Source organism: Carassius carassius, chromosome 1 (genome assembly GCF_963082965.1).
Source record: "Carassius carassius chromosome 1, fCarCar2.1, whole genome shotgun sequence".
Classification (NCBI taxonomy): Eukaryota; Metazoa; Chordata; class Actinopteri; order Cypriniformes; family Cyprinidae; genus Carassius; species Carassius carassius.
The window spans coordinates 38,384,736-38,400,097 of NC_081755.1; the positions used below are offsets into that span (position 1 = coordinate 38,384,736).

Sequence of the window (15,362 nt, forward strand, 5' to 3'; positions counted from 1 at the left end):
GTTGTATACCAAAAGATATAGTCAGGCATGTTTAAAACAAGAATCATTAGAAGACATAATAAAATGAATGACTAATTCATTCTATTTATAAATCTTTACCAATTTCTTCCATTATCCTTAAAAACAAATTTGACAGCAAATGGGTCAAAATACCCATTTTATTAAACCATAATAACATTTTCCAAGACCAGACTGGACCTTTATACATTTTAATAAGCATAGGTCAGATAAAGTATGTTTTAATTTTACATCATTACATTTTTTTCTTTTTTTACATAAAACAGTTGACCCTTCTCTTGCGAATAATATGCTTTCTGTGTATATAAAATCACTTTTGTAAATTTAACTTGGTGCGAAGACTAAAATGGGATGTCTTGTCTTTGACCTATACATTTGGATTATTTGTTGTTGTTTTTTAATCTTTGTTAATTAAATATATTTCATATATTTAATTAATGATTTGTATTTATTACAGTACAAATATTCAGTCATATACTACAAAGTCATAAAAACAGCATGTGTAATAATTATAAAAGAATTATGAAAATATATTGAATGACTGATGTCAACTACACTTGTATTGCCATATATATAAACATACAACATATTGATATGTATATATTTATTGTTGGGATTGATACCATTGAAGAGGAAACTTAATGTACCAGCCTTAGCACCTGTTTAATAAAATTAAACAGAAATGTCTGTTTTCTAGAAGACAAGCCGGAGTTAATCTTTGTATAATATCTACTGCCGTCTTATCAATGGGTGTACATCCTTAAGTCAAGGCATCAATTTTTTTGTGTGTAATCTCCCACTCCCAAGCTTTGATTTTTATCTGTTTTTGTAAATATTATTTTATACACAGACACAGGAATGTACTGCTGACACAACATGGTGTGTTCTATGTAATAAACTGTTTTAAGAAGCAAAGTTTCTGTTTTCTGGGTTAAGACTCAACTACAGTAGATCTGACGCTGATTTTCATGTGCTTTGTGCTTCAGAAAGAAACTGACAAGTTGTTCCTGTTGAAATGAGAACTGAAAATGAGTAAAAGGGCTTAAAAAGAGGAGAAATCCTGGAGAGTGTGTGTCACGAGCAGCGCAGTGGAAATTTCAGTTGGTCCCTGACAAGCAGACATCTTGTTGCTTCATGTGGTGTTGGTGGTGGTTCCTTTCAGAGTAGCGTCACTTGCAGACAACAACTCTTGACGGTAAACCAACTTTCCACTGTGATAGTAAACACCATTGAAGAGGCTCTCGGATCTGTCGCTGCTCACTAAAACCAGGAGAAATCGGTTTCATTTAACAGAACGCGTCACATAAGCTTGTTTACAACCCTAAAAGACTGTTATTTCTCCAGTTAGACTCATCTTGTTTATGTGTTGTTGTTGTTTTTTAGAGTGAAATGTCTTGGTTGCTTGCTTTTAAATATCCCAGGTTATTGTTTACCCCGGTTAATATTAATGCATAAAAGGCCAAGAGGAAGTAGAGATATGAAAATATAACACATTATGTATAAATATAAATATAACATAATACATTATGTTTTGAAAGTCCCAGACAAACAATGCTGGTTTCTGCGCATTGTAGTACATGTACTTTAAATATTATATACACAAACTAATTTGTATCCTTTATCATAATATATTCAAAACCCACAACATGAAAATCCGGTCTCTACAACCCTGATTGAGTTTTTCATTGGCGTATACCTTCCAGCGGTTTTTGTTTGTGCCTTTCTCACACAGCTGATCGCTACAGGAAGTGTTGCGTACGTCGCAAGCGTGTTACTTCGCTATGGCAGATGGCTTGGCAATCTGTGAAATGCGGTGGTCTCTGCTTCCATCAGTCAAATGTGTGAGGAGCGCCGGAGCTGAAATGTCATAATAGACTCTCCGTGAAAGAGTGTCTGTCACAGACATCAGAACTTTTGTGTCTAGGCCATCTGTATCTCCCTATTTCACCCACAGTCCCAGAAGCCATCAGATCATCCTTGGTTCTGGGAAGCATTTAGCTCTACTTCTAGCTGCTCACCAAAGCACAGATAAATGTGTTTTCTGCACGGTTAAATACGTTTTCGAATGTGCAGAGAACTTTGTGCCTTTGTTACAGTTGTTAACAAAAACATATTTTCAAGATCATTGGCTTGATTAGGAGAGGAAAGAACTGGCTCCTCATCTGCAAACTTGAAAGGTGTTTAATGCTCATATTCATCTCTTAAATCTTAAATTATCTCTTTAAAATATAGTATTTTCTTGTTTTCTTTTCTTTCTTCCTCCCTCCTCTTGATAAACGTGGGCTTGTTTTTTTTCTAGCAAACCTTCTTCAGTCTAATAACTGATTGTAAAAAATTAATGACACACACACTTGTCCATCTATGAGAGTCGATATGCTGGGATCAAAGAGTGGCATAAATGTAATTATTTGCTTTTTTATTTATTTAATTAGACATTTTCCTCTATAGTTTGGTTTATTCTTATCTCACTTAATTAGGCTGGACAAAGCTTTGAATCTGTTTGACTTTTGGATTCCCTTGTTAAATACATTTGGAAAGCGTTTGTGCTGGAAAACATTCTTTTATCGACTCTTTGTTCTGTATGTTCTTGAGGAGTAGTTTTAAATAACCTTTTGAAAACAAGGTTAAAAGAATAGTTCACCCATAACTTAACAGTCTGACATTGGTTATTTTTGTATTTATTTTTAAAGATTCATTACGTAGTGCTTGCCCTATAACAACATTTAGTGGTGAACGGGCTTATGAGCAAACAAAACAAAACACAAGGCACAAAACAAAATAAAGCAAAGCAGAAATAACAAAAAACAAAGCAGAAATAACAAAATAAAGCACAAATAACAAAAAACAAAGCACAAGACAAAATAAAATAAATAAAAAACACAAAGCACAAAACAAAACAAAATAAAACTAAATGTAAAACCAACAGAAAGAACTAGTAATAGTAATAGTAGGACTCAACATCCATGCAACATTTTTACTGACATATTACACATACTGTGCGTACACATCTACGCCACTGAAACTGTTATAAAATTATCGTCTTTTCTAGTAATCTTACATTAATGGGTGAAGTAGTGTAAATAAGTCCATTTTTTATTTGTGAACTGATGTTCAGCTGTTCTTTTTAATAGTCAGCTTATTTCATCATCAAAAAGACACGAAGGTACACATTTCATTTGATCAAGCTGAATGCTCACTAAAAACTGACATAGTAATCACATTTTCTGCCCATTTCAAGTTTTATTATGACGTGACACAAAGCAATGATAGCCTAAGTGAGTGAGTTATTAACTCACTTTATAATTAGTTAATAATGGCATTTTCTTTAATAACGGGATATATCCCATGAACCGTCACATCCAATTATAACGTGATGGAGCCATTGCCTCGTCTCACTTAATTTTCCCCCAATCATTCTCAGTTACCCCCCACTAAACCCACCGCATGCTAAGGGGTCTCTTTTGTAACTCAATGGGCTGAATAGAGGCAATATATTATTGCTGTCAAACAATTAATTGCCATTTATCGCATCCAAAATAAACGTTTTTGTTTACATAATATGTGTGTATACATATACATATAGTATAAGTTCTAAATTAGTTTATATATATAGCATGCAAACATTGCTTAGAAAAGCTCCAAAGCATCTTATGCTAAATTAAATACAACTCTCGCCATAACAAATGAACAGTCCAATGATTTCCCAAAGTTATAGCACTTGTTGCTCCATTGCTGCCTTTGCTTCAAAGCATAGTGGGAAATATGGATGGCAGTGCTGGTTATTTCAGCATTAGCTTGCTTAAAGACTCTCCAAGAATGCTGTCAAGAGCAATTTGCCCAATGAGAAGAATGGATACTTGTATATTTTTGTGTTTCTTTCTGATTTGCTGATCAAAATGTGTAATCATGGCCGTGTTGCTCTCTGAAAGCCTCTTCAGCTGCGCTTCATGTGCATGTTGATTTCATCTTCCCTCCAAAAACCCAGTCCAATTAACCTCCTGCTTGAAAATCAACTTGAAAGCTTTTCCATTAAATGTTTTCCTTGTGCACATCAACTCAACAAATAGGATTAAGAACTCTGAATCGCAACCACAGTAATCAGAGACTGTTTTTCCTATGCTGTGAATGACATCAAATAATCTACTTGGAGGAGGAATGAAAAAAATCGTCACTATGTATATGCTAATGTTGGAAGTCCTGTTTTTCAGTTGTAGGTGGTCAGTGGCACAAAACTAGCCCGCTCTACTTTTCTGCACCTGTGGTTTTAGTGCTGTGGTGGGCAAATGTTTAAATATTAAATATCATATTATATTGCTGACAGTTTGTGTAATACTGTTTTGGCACACACAGAGAGTGTCTTAGTGTAGAAAATGTTAAATCAAATGCAAAAAAAATAATTAATACTAATCTATGATAAATTATGTTTTGATTAGGAATATGCTCTTTACCTGTGGGTTTTCTTTTCTTTTTGTTTGACACTTATGTATCTAACATAGCTCATTTTACAATAAATAAATGATGTTATGTGGATGAGAAACTATGATTCAAATGAACTGTATGAATGTAAGCGCAGGTTAACACTGCCCTCTGCTGAATACAGTTATTTTTTATTTTAATGCAAGCAGGAGAGCACAGGAAGTGTATTTTCCAGATCTAAATCTGGAATATTTATATATCTACGGTAATTTGAATTCTAATTTCTAATTTTAAATGAAATCTCAGTAGCATTTTAAAACTCTTGAACAAAGAATCTAAAATCTATGTAGCAGACTTTGCCAACTTGTAATCAAACTAAATCCAATTTTTCACAAACGGTGCTGGAATATATTACCCCCAGCCTTATAGAAAATATAGGGGGTTACTAAAATAAAGTGGGATTTGGCTGGTCATGGTCAACATTGCAGCTCACTTTGGAGACATGCTCAAAAAGTTTTTATCGGACTATGAATATGACTCATGAGAGCGGACAGCATCTTAAAACTACTTCCAAAAATGACTTGAATATAGCCCTTCTATGGTTAACACATTTTCTGGAGGTAGCAAAAGTTTTTTTTGAAAGTTCTGCATTATATTTAACATTTAATATTAACTTTTGAGAATAAAAAGCTATTTTGCTGTCATTGACTAGGGCTGGCTATCCTTAAAGGTTTCCTAAATCAATTTTAATTCACAAGCTCTCTATTTACAGTTTGGTTCCTTTTCATTTCTATTAGTTTCTGTATATCTAATGTCAGTTTTTTACATACTGTATGAAAGAAACCCTCACTGCTGATGCTGTAAATATACAGAGCAGTGTTTTAGGCTCATTCAAAGCAAATCTTGTCTTTCTGAGTCATTCATTAAATAAATCAGCTCTTTGAATGAATTTGTTTTGAGAATCGGCTATATTTGCTGCATCATATAATTTGAGCCACTAAAGCGAGCTGGCTCATAAGAGTTATTTGTGCATGAATCAGACTACACGGGTAGAGTTGTTTTTGTTTTTTTTCTGTGCAGCCCACAAGAGTAATGCAGCAACAAAAAGACACTTCTTCACATTATTCACAGTAGACTCTTTTGAATCTATTGGGTCACGTTCAGTACAGACTGCAAGCTTGAATTCACAGATTTATTTCACCTCGGTGCAGAATAAAAGAGGTGAGTTTCACAGAAGTAAAGCGGTGCAGAAAACACTGATACATCCATCAACACTTCTAAGTATAATATGAATATATTAATGAAAATACATTTAGTATTTATCTAGTAGTATCTAGCATTTTCATAAAAAAATATTTTGCTGTAGTGTGTCAGTAGGAAATATCAGTTTACATTCCCAAACATTCATTTTGGCAGTAATTGTAATAGATATTTGTTTGCACAAGGAGTCTGACATCAGCCAGTGCTGCACACAGAGATCTGATCTCATCATCATCAGTCTGTCTGGAATAACATGAAGAAACAGAACAAACTGAGACAGACTCAATCCAGAAGAACAGTGGCAACGTCACCAAGATATATATATATATATATATATATATATATATATATATATATATATATATATATATATATGACCCTGGATCCAAAACCAGTAATTGGGGCAATTTTTTGAAAGTGAGATTTATGAAGCTGATTAAATATGGTTTGTTAGGATAGGACAATATTTGGCCGAAGATACAACTATTTGAAATGAGGAATCTGAGGATGCATATATATATATTTATAGGAAATGTACAAAATATAAATGGAACATGACCTTTACTTAATATCCTAATGATTTTTGGCATAAAAGAAAAATTTATAATTTTGACCCACACAATTGGCTGTGCTAGATTGGTGCTGGTCCAGGGTCACATACTGTATATATATATATATATATATATATATATATATATATATATATATATATATATATATATATATGTGTGTGTGTGTGTGTGTGTGTGTGTGTGTGTGTGTGTGTGTGTGTGTGTGTGTGTGTGTGTGTGTTTATTTGCAATATAATTATTTTTTTCATAAATCATGTTTTTTTTTATTATGTTATCATGTTTTAATTGTGTTTTATTGTGTTGGTTAGCTGTATTTTTAAAGTTATTTGTATGTAATCAAAATAACCCAACTGCAGTTTGATTGAGATTAATTGGAATGCACAATGAAAAAACATGATTTTCTGTTATCTGTTTGCAAATGAACTCTCAATATATGAATAGCCTATATATATAAATCAACGGCAAAATGAATGTTTGCAGATAACCTTTCATTATCGCAGGCATCCTTATTGGTCACTCATTCAAATGTTTCATGTTTGCATCATACCTTTTTCTCGTGCCTTTTGCCAGGTTTCATGTAAAGTTTTAATAGTCTGCCACACATACGGCAGTGCATGATAGACAGCAAGGGGCCTCTGTGAAATTATGACGTTTCTGACACCGGCTGGAACCCCCGTCACGCCAGTACAAACGCCCCTCTCGCTCGGACCCCTACCGGCCACGGGCCCCACAGCAGGAGGGGCGTCAGTCCAGAACACAAACTTCTCAGAGAACCGCGAGGAAACATCACAAAGTGGCTCGCGCTCTTCCAGAATTAACTTTTAGAACTTATGTCGCTGCCAGAATATAAAGGAATACGGATTCCAGCTCAATAACATCTCCTGAACACATTTAGCGATTGAAGGTTAATTTTTTTTTTTTACCACGAACAACGGATTAGTTTAGTAGACAGCTGCCTTTCTTCATAGTTGTGACGGACAGCAGTGGACGCTTTGCTGGGGAAGGACCTCTTCATTGTAAACGCCTTTACATTTTTCTTAATGGAGGAACATTTTTATTGTGCTTAAGCTTTTTTCTTTTAGTGTTTAGTTTTAACCGGTGAATATTCACAGCAGATGCTTGCCTATTCCATATAGATTTGGTATAAAACATAAAGTTAATTTCTTTGGTACTTTAATGAATACATCAGGTGGTAACTGACCACGTTCAAGTTGGAAAGGATGGCCGGCGTGGTGCGCACACTGAGCCGGTGTCTGTTGCCAGCTGAGGCCGCTCACGATGACAGGAGTAACGGGAAAGCACGAGACCGCGACGCGAAGCGACGCAGTCGCGAGATCGACGCCATGATCGCGCGCGAGAGACGCTCGGTGCGGCGTCTGGTGAAGATCCTGCTGCTGGGCGCCGGAGAGAGCGGCAAATCCACCTTCCTCAAACAAATGAGGATCATCCACGGGAAAGAGTTTGACCAGAAAGCGCTGCTCGACTTCAGGGACACCATCTTTGAGAACGTCATTAAGGTAACGGTCACACGTTTTCCTGAGGTTTTGTTGTTTCTGACATCATAATTGTCTGTCAAAAGTTTTGTGAATTTGCTGTGTTTCATAAAATTCTACTTGAATTTGACTAGATAGAGAAAATATTTATTAAAGTTATACAGATAGATAAATAGATAGAGAGATTGATTGATTTGACATGCCACCTATACATTTTTATGCAGTTTATGTATTTCACCTTAAGAAATTAAATTGAAGACATAAATGGGTGAATGTTAGTATGGATAGATAGAAAAGAAAAGTAGATAATTAATAATCTTAATAATATAATTCTGTTGTGTTGCATCAAAACATCCTATAATTATGTGGTGTCAGGTTGTTTAGTTATTTTAAGGTCACCAAGGCCATGTTTCCTCGCCCAAACTTGCCTGTTTTCTGCTGTGGCATGCAGTTTTGTTGCAGTAAGTTAAACAAACATTCTCTACAGAAATTAGAAACAAATGCAATATATATATATATATATATATATATATATATATATATATTCATTCAGCATAATTAATACTTCCCCAAAGTTATTTGTAAATCAGAAAGTGCTCACATGATCTCTCATCACATGTACATCAACCATCTGTCAAGCATGCAGACTCTCATGAGCTACAGTCAACCCTTTCTTTAGCTGCATATGAGACGAGTGCAAATATCCAGGTTAGCTGATTACACAAAGGTTTTGGATACCCAATCCATGTTAAAATTTTCACTTTTTCTCTATCTGACTAATTAATTTTGCTGTTAGTCATGTGATAGTTGCTTTAGGCATCTGCTCTACCGCAAATCAGAATCCCAAGGAATAATTCCTGGGTCATTTCCTTGTAAGCACATCTATTTAAGATGTCTGTGTTTAATAACTCACAGCTCGGAGTTAACAGGAAAGGAGTGAAAATGCATCCCGGAATGTGTTTGTGAGATGAGATATCAGGCCTGGGGCTGTTGGAGTTACAGAGGAACACGAGGAACAATGTTTGGCCTTTAGAAGCAACTTTTTTATAACCCAATAATCACAAATCAGCATCTTAACATTTACAGGCTGGCAGATGTTCTCTCGTATTTACCACAAGACTAAGCTTAGCTGCCCTTACAATTAGCAGTACATTGAGTCACTTTGTTTGGTCTAGGTTCATCCCTGGCTCTGTTATGAACTGAGAGATTGTGTCTGACTTATCATTGTGATCAGCTCATGTGCTTTCTAAGCTCACGTATCTTTAAATGTCTCAATATGTCCTGGTTTTTCCTCTATCTGTGTACTTTCTGCACTCATGTCTTCCTCTCTTTATCTCTTGGCTTTATATTTGGTTTTGGAAGTTTACTGTTGGCATCTGATGTGATCATAGTGAAGCCTTTGAAATTAGCTGCTGATGGCAGAAGCCTCTAATTACAGCCTGCATCTATGTTACAATAGAGACAGAGAAGATCTAACAGTCTTTTCATGTAGTTCAATACGTCTAGTTGACTGAGTCAGAGCTTTTCTGAGGTGTTTATTAGAAAGCTTTGTTCAAAAATCAGTGTTGTGCATCGTCTTGCCACTGTCATCTTTATGGTACAATGAATTCATGTTAGATTAGATGTAATTATATGGATCAGTGATATAATGCTGATTATGTCTTATTTAATAATTTATTTAAAAAAAATAATACAACAGGCAGAATTTGAAACATGCTGAAAAAGACATAAAACTGAAAATTATATAACTGTGTCATTTCAAGGCAAATAATCTTCTAAAATATATATATATATTGACAAGACAGATAAAATATAAACTCGTTTACTATGATGTGTGTAAAAAACAATGATAATAATAATAAATACGAAATAAATAAAACACTTTTTACCTTGAAAAAAACCCGCATTAATCATTAAATATATCTTGATCTGCTCGTGTACTGTATAAAATCTTCTTAAAAATACGTTGAGTTAAATTAAGTTATTCAAAGGTGACCAAGACCAAGTTTCATTGCAAACATGCCTGTTTCCTGCTGCCACGTGCACTTTTGTCACAAGAAATAAAATTCGCATGCTCTACACGAATAAAAAAACATAAATAAATGCAGTTTTGATAATAATCATTCAGTACACTTAAATGTATTGACATTTTTCTCAGTCATTAAATGTAAACTTTTGGAAACACTTTAGATCAGGGAACACTATTCACTATTAACTAGTTGCTTGTTAACACATGCATATTACTAGCATATTGGCTTATAAAGCTCATAATAATGCATGACCGTATTTTAGACCCTACCAAATATCTAAACTACAACAAATTAATTAATAAGCAGCAAATTAGAATTTTATTGAGGGAAAACTCTTAGTTAATAGTGGATGAGTGTTCCATAATCTAAAGTGTTACCAAATGTTTTTAAAAAATGCTATAAAGTTTTGCAAACCAACTTGAATACAAAGATTACAGTTCCAGCAACCCGGTGCATGTGTTTTGAACTAGATTTTTGTCATTGTTCCACATATAATAAAATCTTTTCTTTTCTATTGGACATAAACATGTCTGTATTCTGGCAAACTATGATGTTCAGTCATTCAGTGGGAAACTAAAATGATAAATATTTCTATCCTTGGTCTTGTTATCTTACCCACAATTTGGTCAAAAGCAGTGCTGCCAGATCAGAGGTCTGGCTCAGTGGAAGAGTTTAGCTTTATATGGAAAAGGTTATGTTTCTCAGGATGTCAGAGCAGAGGTCCACATGTTCTATCTCCATGGTTCTTGTCCACCAAACATTTAGCCAAACTGCCAGACATCACATCACGCGTCCTTCCCACACCCAGAGAAATGTGTAAGCTTTTGTCTATAGTTTTCTGGACAAGAGTGACTCCAGGAGCCCATGTCGTACAGGGACAAGACTGAGGCAGAGCTAAAACCTTCACTTTGTTTCGACTGGGACTGATTGCGATCAGATCCTCCTGTAACCCACTCGGGGAGCAAAGCAGCAGAACTGAGCTTTCTTTGTGTTGATGATGTCATCTCAGTTTATTTTCAATGAGACCCCTTCACCACAACGTGACTATAGTGAACTGAGGAAAACATTATAATGTAGTTCTGATCTCTTTCATTAGCTCCAGAGGCAAATGCTGAGGCCTGTGTTTTGGAGCATCTATGTGTATACGAGAATTGAAGTCAGTTTTATGACTAACCGCACTAAACCCCCTAAATATACAGTATGTGTTGGTTGATTACATGGTCCAATCTTGACTGCCCTGCCAGTCAAGTGAAAAGAGCAAATGGCCGTGAAGAATGTGCCTGAAGTTTTGTGTTTCCGTGTGGTTTGCCATGGCTTCTTGTCACAAGTCACCACACTTGCTTTCATTAACTGTAGTTGTTAAAAACATCTCAAGGTTATGAAAAGGTTATGAAACAACTTTATTTAGATTTGAGAAACTTTTGGGGAGGGTTAGGAAGCAAAAAGTAACATAAAGGCCAGATGACACAAAAAGGTAATTTATAGTACACTAAAAACTACTATAATTATATTCGCTCTTTAAATTCGTGTTGGATTCTGATTGGCTGTCAAGGTTTCTAAAGTCTAAAAGTCATTCATACTCTGTGTTTTTAAAACTTTACACTTTTTATTAACAAAACGCGTTTCATGTGGTGCAATAACATTTAAATTAATTGATTTTATTCATGTCAAAATATTATTTAACATGTCTAATCAACTTACATTAGGTTACAACAAAAAGTCAGGTCAGGATCAGGTCAGTTAGAAATAACCATGCAGAGTTAACAATTTTTAACTAGCAGATGACAAATTAAATTAACTAAAAGCTACCAAGCTTTGTTTTTTAATATGGGTCAGAATTATGATACTTTTTTAATTTAAAAGTTTGTTGAACTTTTAAAGTAGGTTTCCTGGCTTTTTTTTATTTACATTTTTTTAGGAAGTATAAAAGTTCCACATTGGTGTTAATACTTTTGTTTGCAATTCATGTAATTCAGTTCAGATAGTAGGACAGTGGCCAGTAAAAGGAAAGCATGTGATAATATTTAATTTTACAGTCTAAATATGTGTGAAGTGGCTTGAGAACTGGACTGGAGACCTTGTTTGTCTCTGATGAAGTCAAGGTCAGATTGGAATAGCTCCACAATGGTGGTCTCTGCGGGCTTGCAGTATCGCACAGTCCACAGAGCCAGAGGAAATGCCTCTCCTCAGTGCACAGACAGCGACTGCTGCAAACAATGTGTGCCAGTTGTGCCATCATCTCCCCTCTGACCGTTTGTCATCACCCTGTTCAGCCCATCCCTCTGAAGGCTCTAGGATGATGACAGTGTTGGTGATATTTGTTTCACTGACACCAATTTGGAGCAACCCCAGTCCAGACTTTTCCAAAGGGTGGAAAAAACTAGAACAAACAATCCCAGAGGTTGCGTGAACGAATCTCAGCCTATGTGCTGATCAAATGATTGGCTATTTAAAAGATAACTTTATCTTCATTTCAGCCACTTTACAGTGGCAAAGGTCCAGGAGATAGTCTTCTCAACTTCTTCCAGATACTTCCAGTAATGCCTTTTTTGAATTTTGCAGCACCATTTGCCCAGAAGTGGTTTGTCTGGAAAGGGTGTAAAATGTTTTTACAACCAATGTTTATTTTTTTAAAGACAACCTTTTTAGATAAAATCTAGATTTAATTAAATTCTATATCACTTGTTTGATGGTTTGATGATCCAATCAAAACCAGATGGATAAAAATCAAGTCCCACCCAATGTCATTTGATATACTAAAAGGATGCATTAAAAAAACTAGATATGTTGTATGTACAGTCTTCAATGTCCAAATAAATGATTTATATAGACCACACAATCAGTCTTTCCTGCCTTGTTGTTGTAAACCCACATTGAGAAGGCAGAGTAATTTATGTCTGGGAATGTATTACATCCTAGATCAGTAGCTAGCTATCTAGTAATTTCTGTTAACTCTTTAATGGTCCTATCTTTGATTGGAAGGTGATCTAAAGACTGACCTAATAGTGACACTGCGTGTCAGGACACGATAAGATCTCACCTCCGTTTGGCCCCTCGTACCCCTCACTCATCACTCTGACCCTTCAAGAGTCAGTTTCCCTATTGCAAAGCTCTTGATCTCTTGTGCAATGAGACACCATTGGCAGTGGAGCATTTCCTCTGTTTATACTACACCCTTGAGAAGATAGTTGCGGTATTTAGTAACGGCCCAGAATGTGTTTTTGCGCCACCATCATAAGGAAAGCGTGTATGGAGGGACAAGTTACCAAAAAGTTGTACCACACCGAAAGGTTTAACTGCATGCATCTTGCTTAAAAGATCCTTGCGGGGGAGGATACAGGAAATAGCTAAAGAGGGACACAGGGAGCAAGCATATATCAAGCCCATCCTCCTGTGTGATAAATCTGAGAGTTCCTCTGTGACTGGAGTCTTGGGAGGCTCCTTCACAGGCGGCTTGTTTATGGCTAAGGAGTTGTTGCTGATTTAGCTGTGGTTGCTCAGCGGTATGGAAGCTGTGAGCGGTTGCCTGGTCCGCTCCCCACATCTGCTTACGCTGCGAAATCACAGCACTGCCATTACCACCACTGGAGTAATTACTGTGCTTGACATGCAGGGCCCGTCTAATGCATGTCAGATAAGGGCCGACGGATTGGATTCGCTGTCAGCTATGTCTCTCAGCAGAAACCAAGATCCTTGAATAATATTGCTATTGCTCTTTGTTGACTGAACATTCAAGAAATCCCCCCTTTTTCAACAAACAACAAAGGAAATATCAAGAATTGTCTGTTGTAGACTTAAAAATGACACATGAAAAACCAGATGGTTTTTCCTGAAGACTTACAAAACAAGTCTCTTTGGAAGAGACCATTGAAAACAAACACTTAAGGCTTGTTTTTCAAGAGGCATTTCAGAAACGATAGGAGCCTTGCTCATGGCGAGGTGAGGTTTTGGTGGTTTTCGGAGATATTTTTGGGACTTTGCCATGACTCAGGAAGAGATTGGAAGCCCTGCAACTGACCTCTCCGCTGTGATAAAGCTGCCTAGCCGCTTTCTCTTTTCTCTCGCCCTGACGGTGTCAATGGATCCAGCCAAGGAGGAGAGGAGGATATGTCTACGCTTCCCTGATAGTGTTGGCCAGAAGTGGGTAAAAGGTCAGAGATGAATGGGTGAGTTTGGGTGGCCGCCCCCTGAAGACAAATAAAGGCAGAAGCGTGACTGAGTTTGGCCCGAAGGAAGTTACCCTGACAACCCTGGACTAAGGCACAATATTAAGGGCATTAAGAAGAAACAGCAGGGAGGCCTTAAGCATGATCAACTGTTGACATTTGTGAACTGTTTGATGGCTCAGGGAATGTTGGGATTTGGGAGATGGGGGAATCTCAGGATTTGATGGAGACAGCCAGACTAACAGGACTGTACCACATTCATTTCCTGCCACTGCCCCGCTGTTTTATTGGTTTTGCAATGCAACCGTCTTGTGATGATGTACAAATCCCTCACACATGTGGACAGACTAGGAGTTTTCATTGCCTTTACGGTCAACCTATTGACCTGATGTGCTGGAATGGCATTAAACGGACTCGCCCGGGTCACTGGGTCAAATCCCACAAAGCACCTGTGCCTGAGGGACCCTTTATCTTCTTCAGAGACAAAGGCATGCTGGCTGCTCTAATTACTCTAGCATACATTTGCTCTGGGCATTTTTGAGTGCTAGTGTCGATTTTTCATACTGAAGAGCAGAAGAAGGGGACCAGGACCCCATTCTGGGACCCTGAATATCAGGATGTTATTCCACTGCAACAAAAGGAAGGTGAAATGTGCTGGAAGATTTTGCCTTGGTTGATAGTACTGCAGCTATTATCGATGGCCTTATGTTGCATTTACAAAGCATCTCAGGATATTTCTTGCTCTTCCCTCCTGGTAATTGCCAGAGGCTCAGTTCAGGGTTTTGTGTATTTAAGTTATGCTTGGAAGTGAGGAGGCTCATCACGGAAGATAAGTTTCAGTGTGATTGCTGATCTCAACAGAGCTGTTTTAATTTTTGGCTTCAGAGTGTTTCAGTTCTGGGATCAGATCTTCCTTTTCAGGTATACTTGTCATGACTGAGTTGCAGCAATCCGAGCTTCTTCTAAATGCAGTACAAGCACGATTTAGATTATTATCAGTATTAGTATTAAATTTTTTTTTTGTATGTATGTAATTTATACCCAGATGTATAATTATAATGCTAGGCAAGTTTTTTTGCACCAAAAGAGTAGACGTTTTACAAAATGTTTGTACTTTCTCTCTGACATTTTTGTTTAGAATAAAGACCTGTTTACATCAACTAAAAAAAAAATTTTTGTTTCGTCTGTTCAGACCAATTAGTAAGAAACGAAAATGCAAATTTATACTCAGAGTAGGTGGCGCTTAGATGCATTAGCAGCCATTCATTCAAATACAAATGTTTATCACAATAGTTTTTTCACTGAACATATATCTTGGTGTAAACACAGGCCTACACACTCATTGAAACATGTAGAAAAGGTATAAGACCAATGTAACAACATAAATAATTCTGGTCATTTCTGACT

General features: G+C 36.4%; 1 protein-coding gene across 3 annotated transcripts in view; it reads left to right on the forward strand.

Annotated features, from left to right (window-relative positions):
* The first annotated feature begins 6,993 nt into the window (after nt 1–6,993).
* LOC132149558 (guanine nucleotide-binding protein subunit alpha-12-like) overlaps nt 6,994–15,362 on the forward strand; it is a 30,262-nt gene continuing 21,893 nt past the window's right edge. The window contains exons 1-2 of one of the 3 annotated variants that reach the window (XM_059558913.1): nt 6,994–7,364; nt 7,456–7,783. In XM_059558913.1, coding sequence (XP_059414896.1) covers nt 7,487–7,783 — 297 coding nt within the window. In that variant the 5' untranslated portion in view covers nt 6,994–7,364; nt 7,456–7,486. Of the gene's footprint in view, nt 7,784–15,362 lie in introns of all 3 variants that reach the window. The other 2 variants (XM_059558920.1, XM_059558902.1) reach the window with 2 other exon arrangements.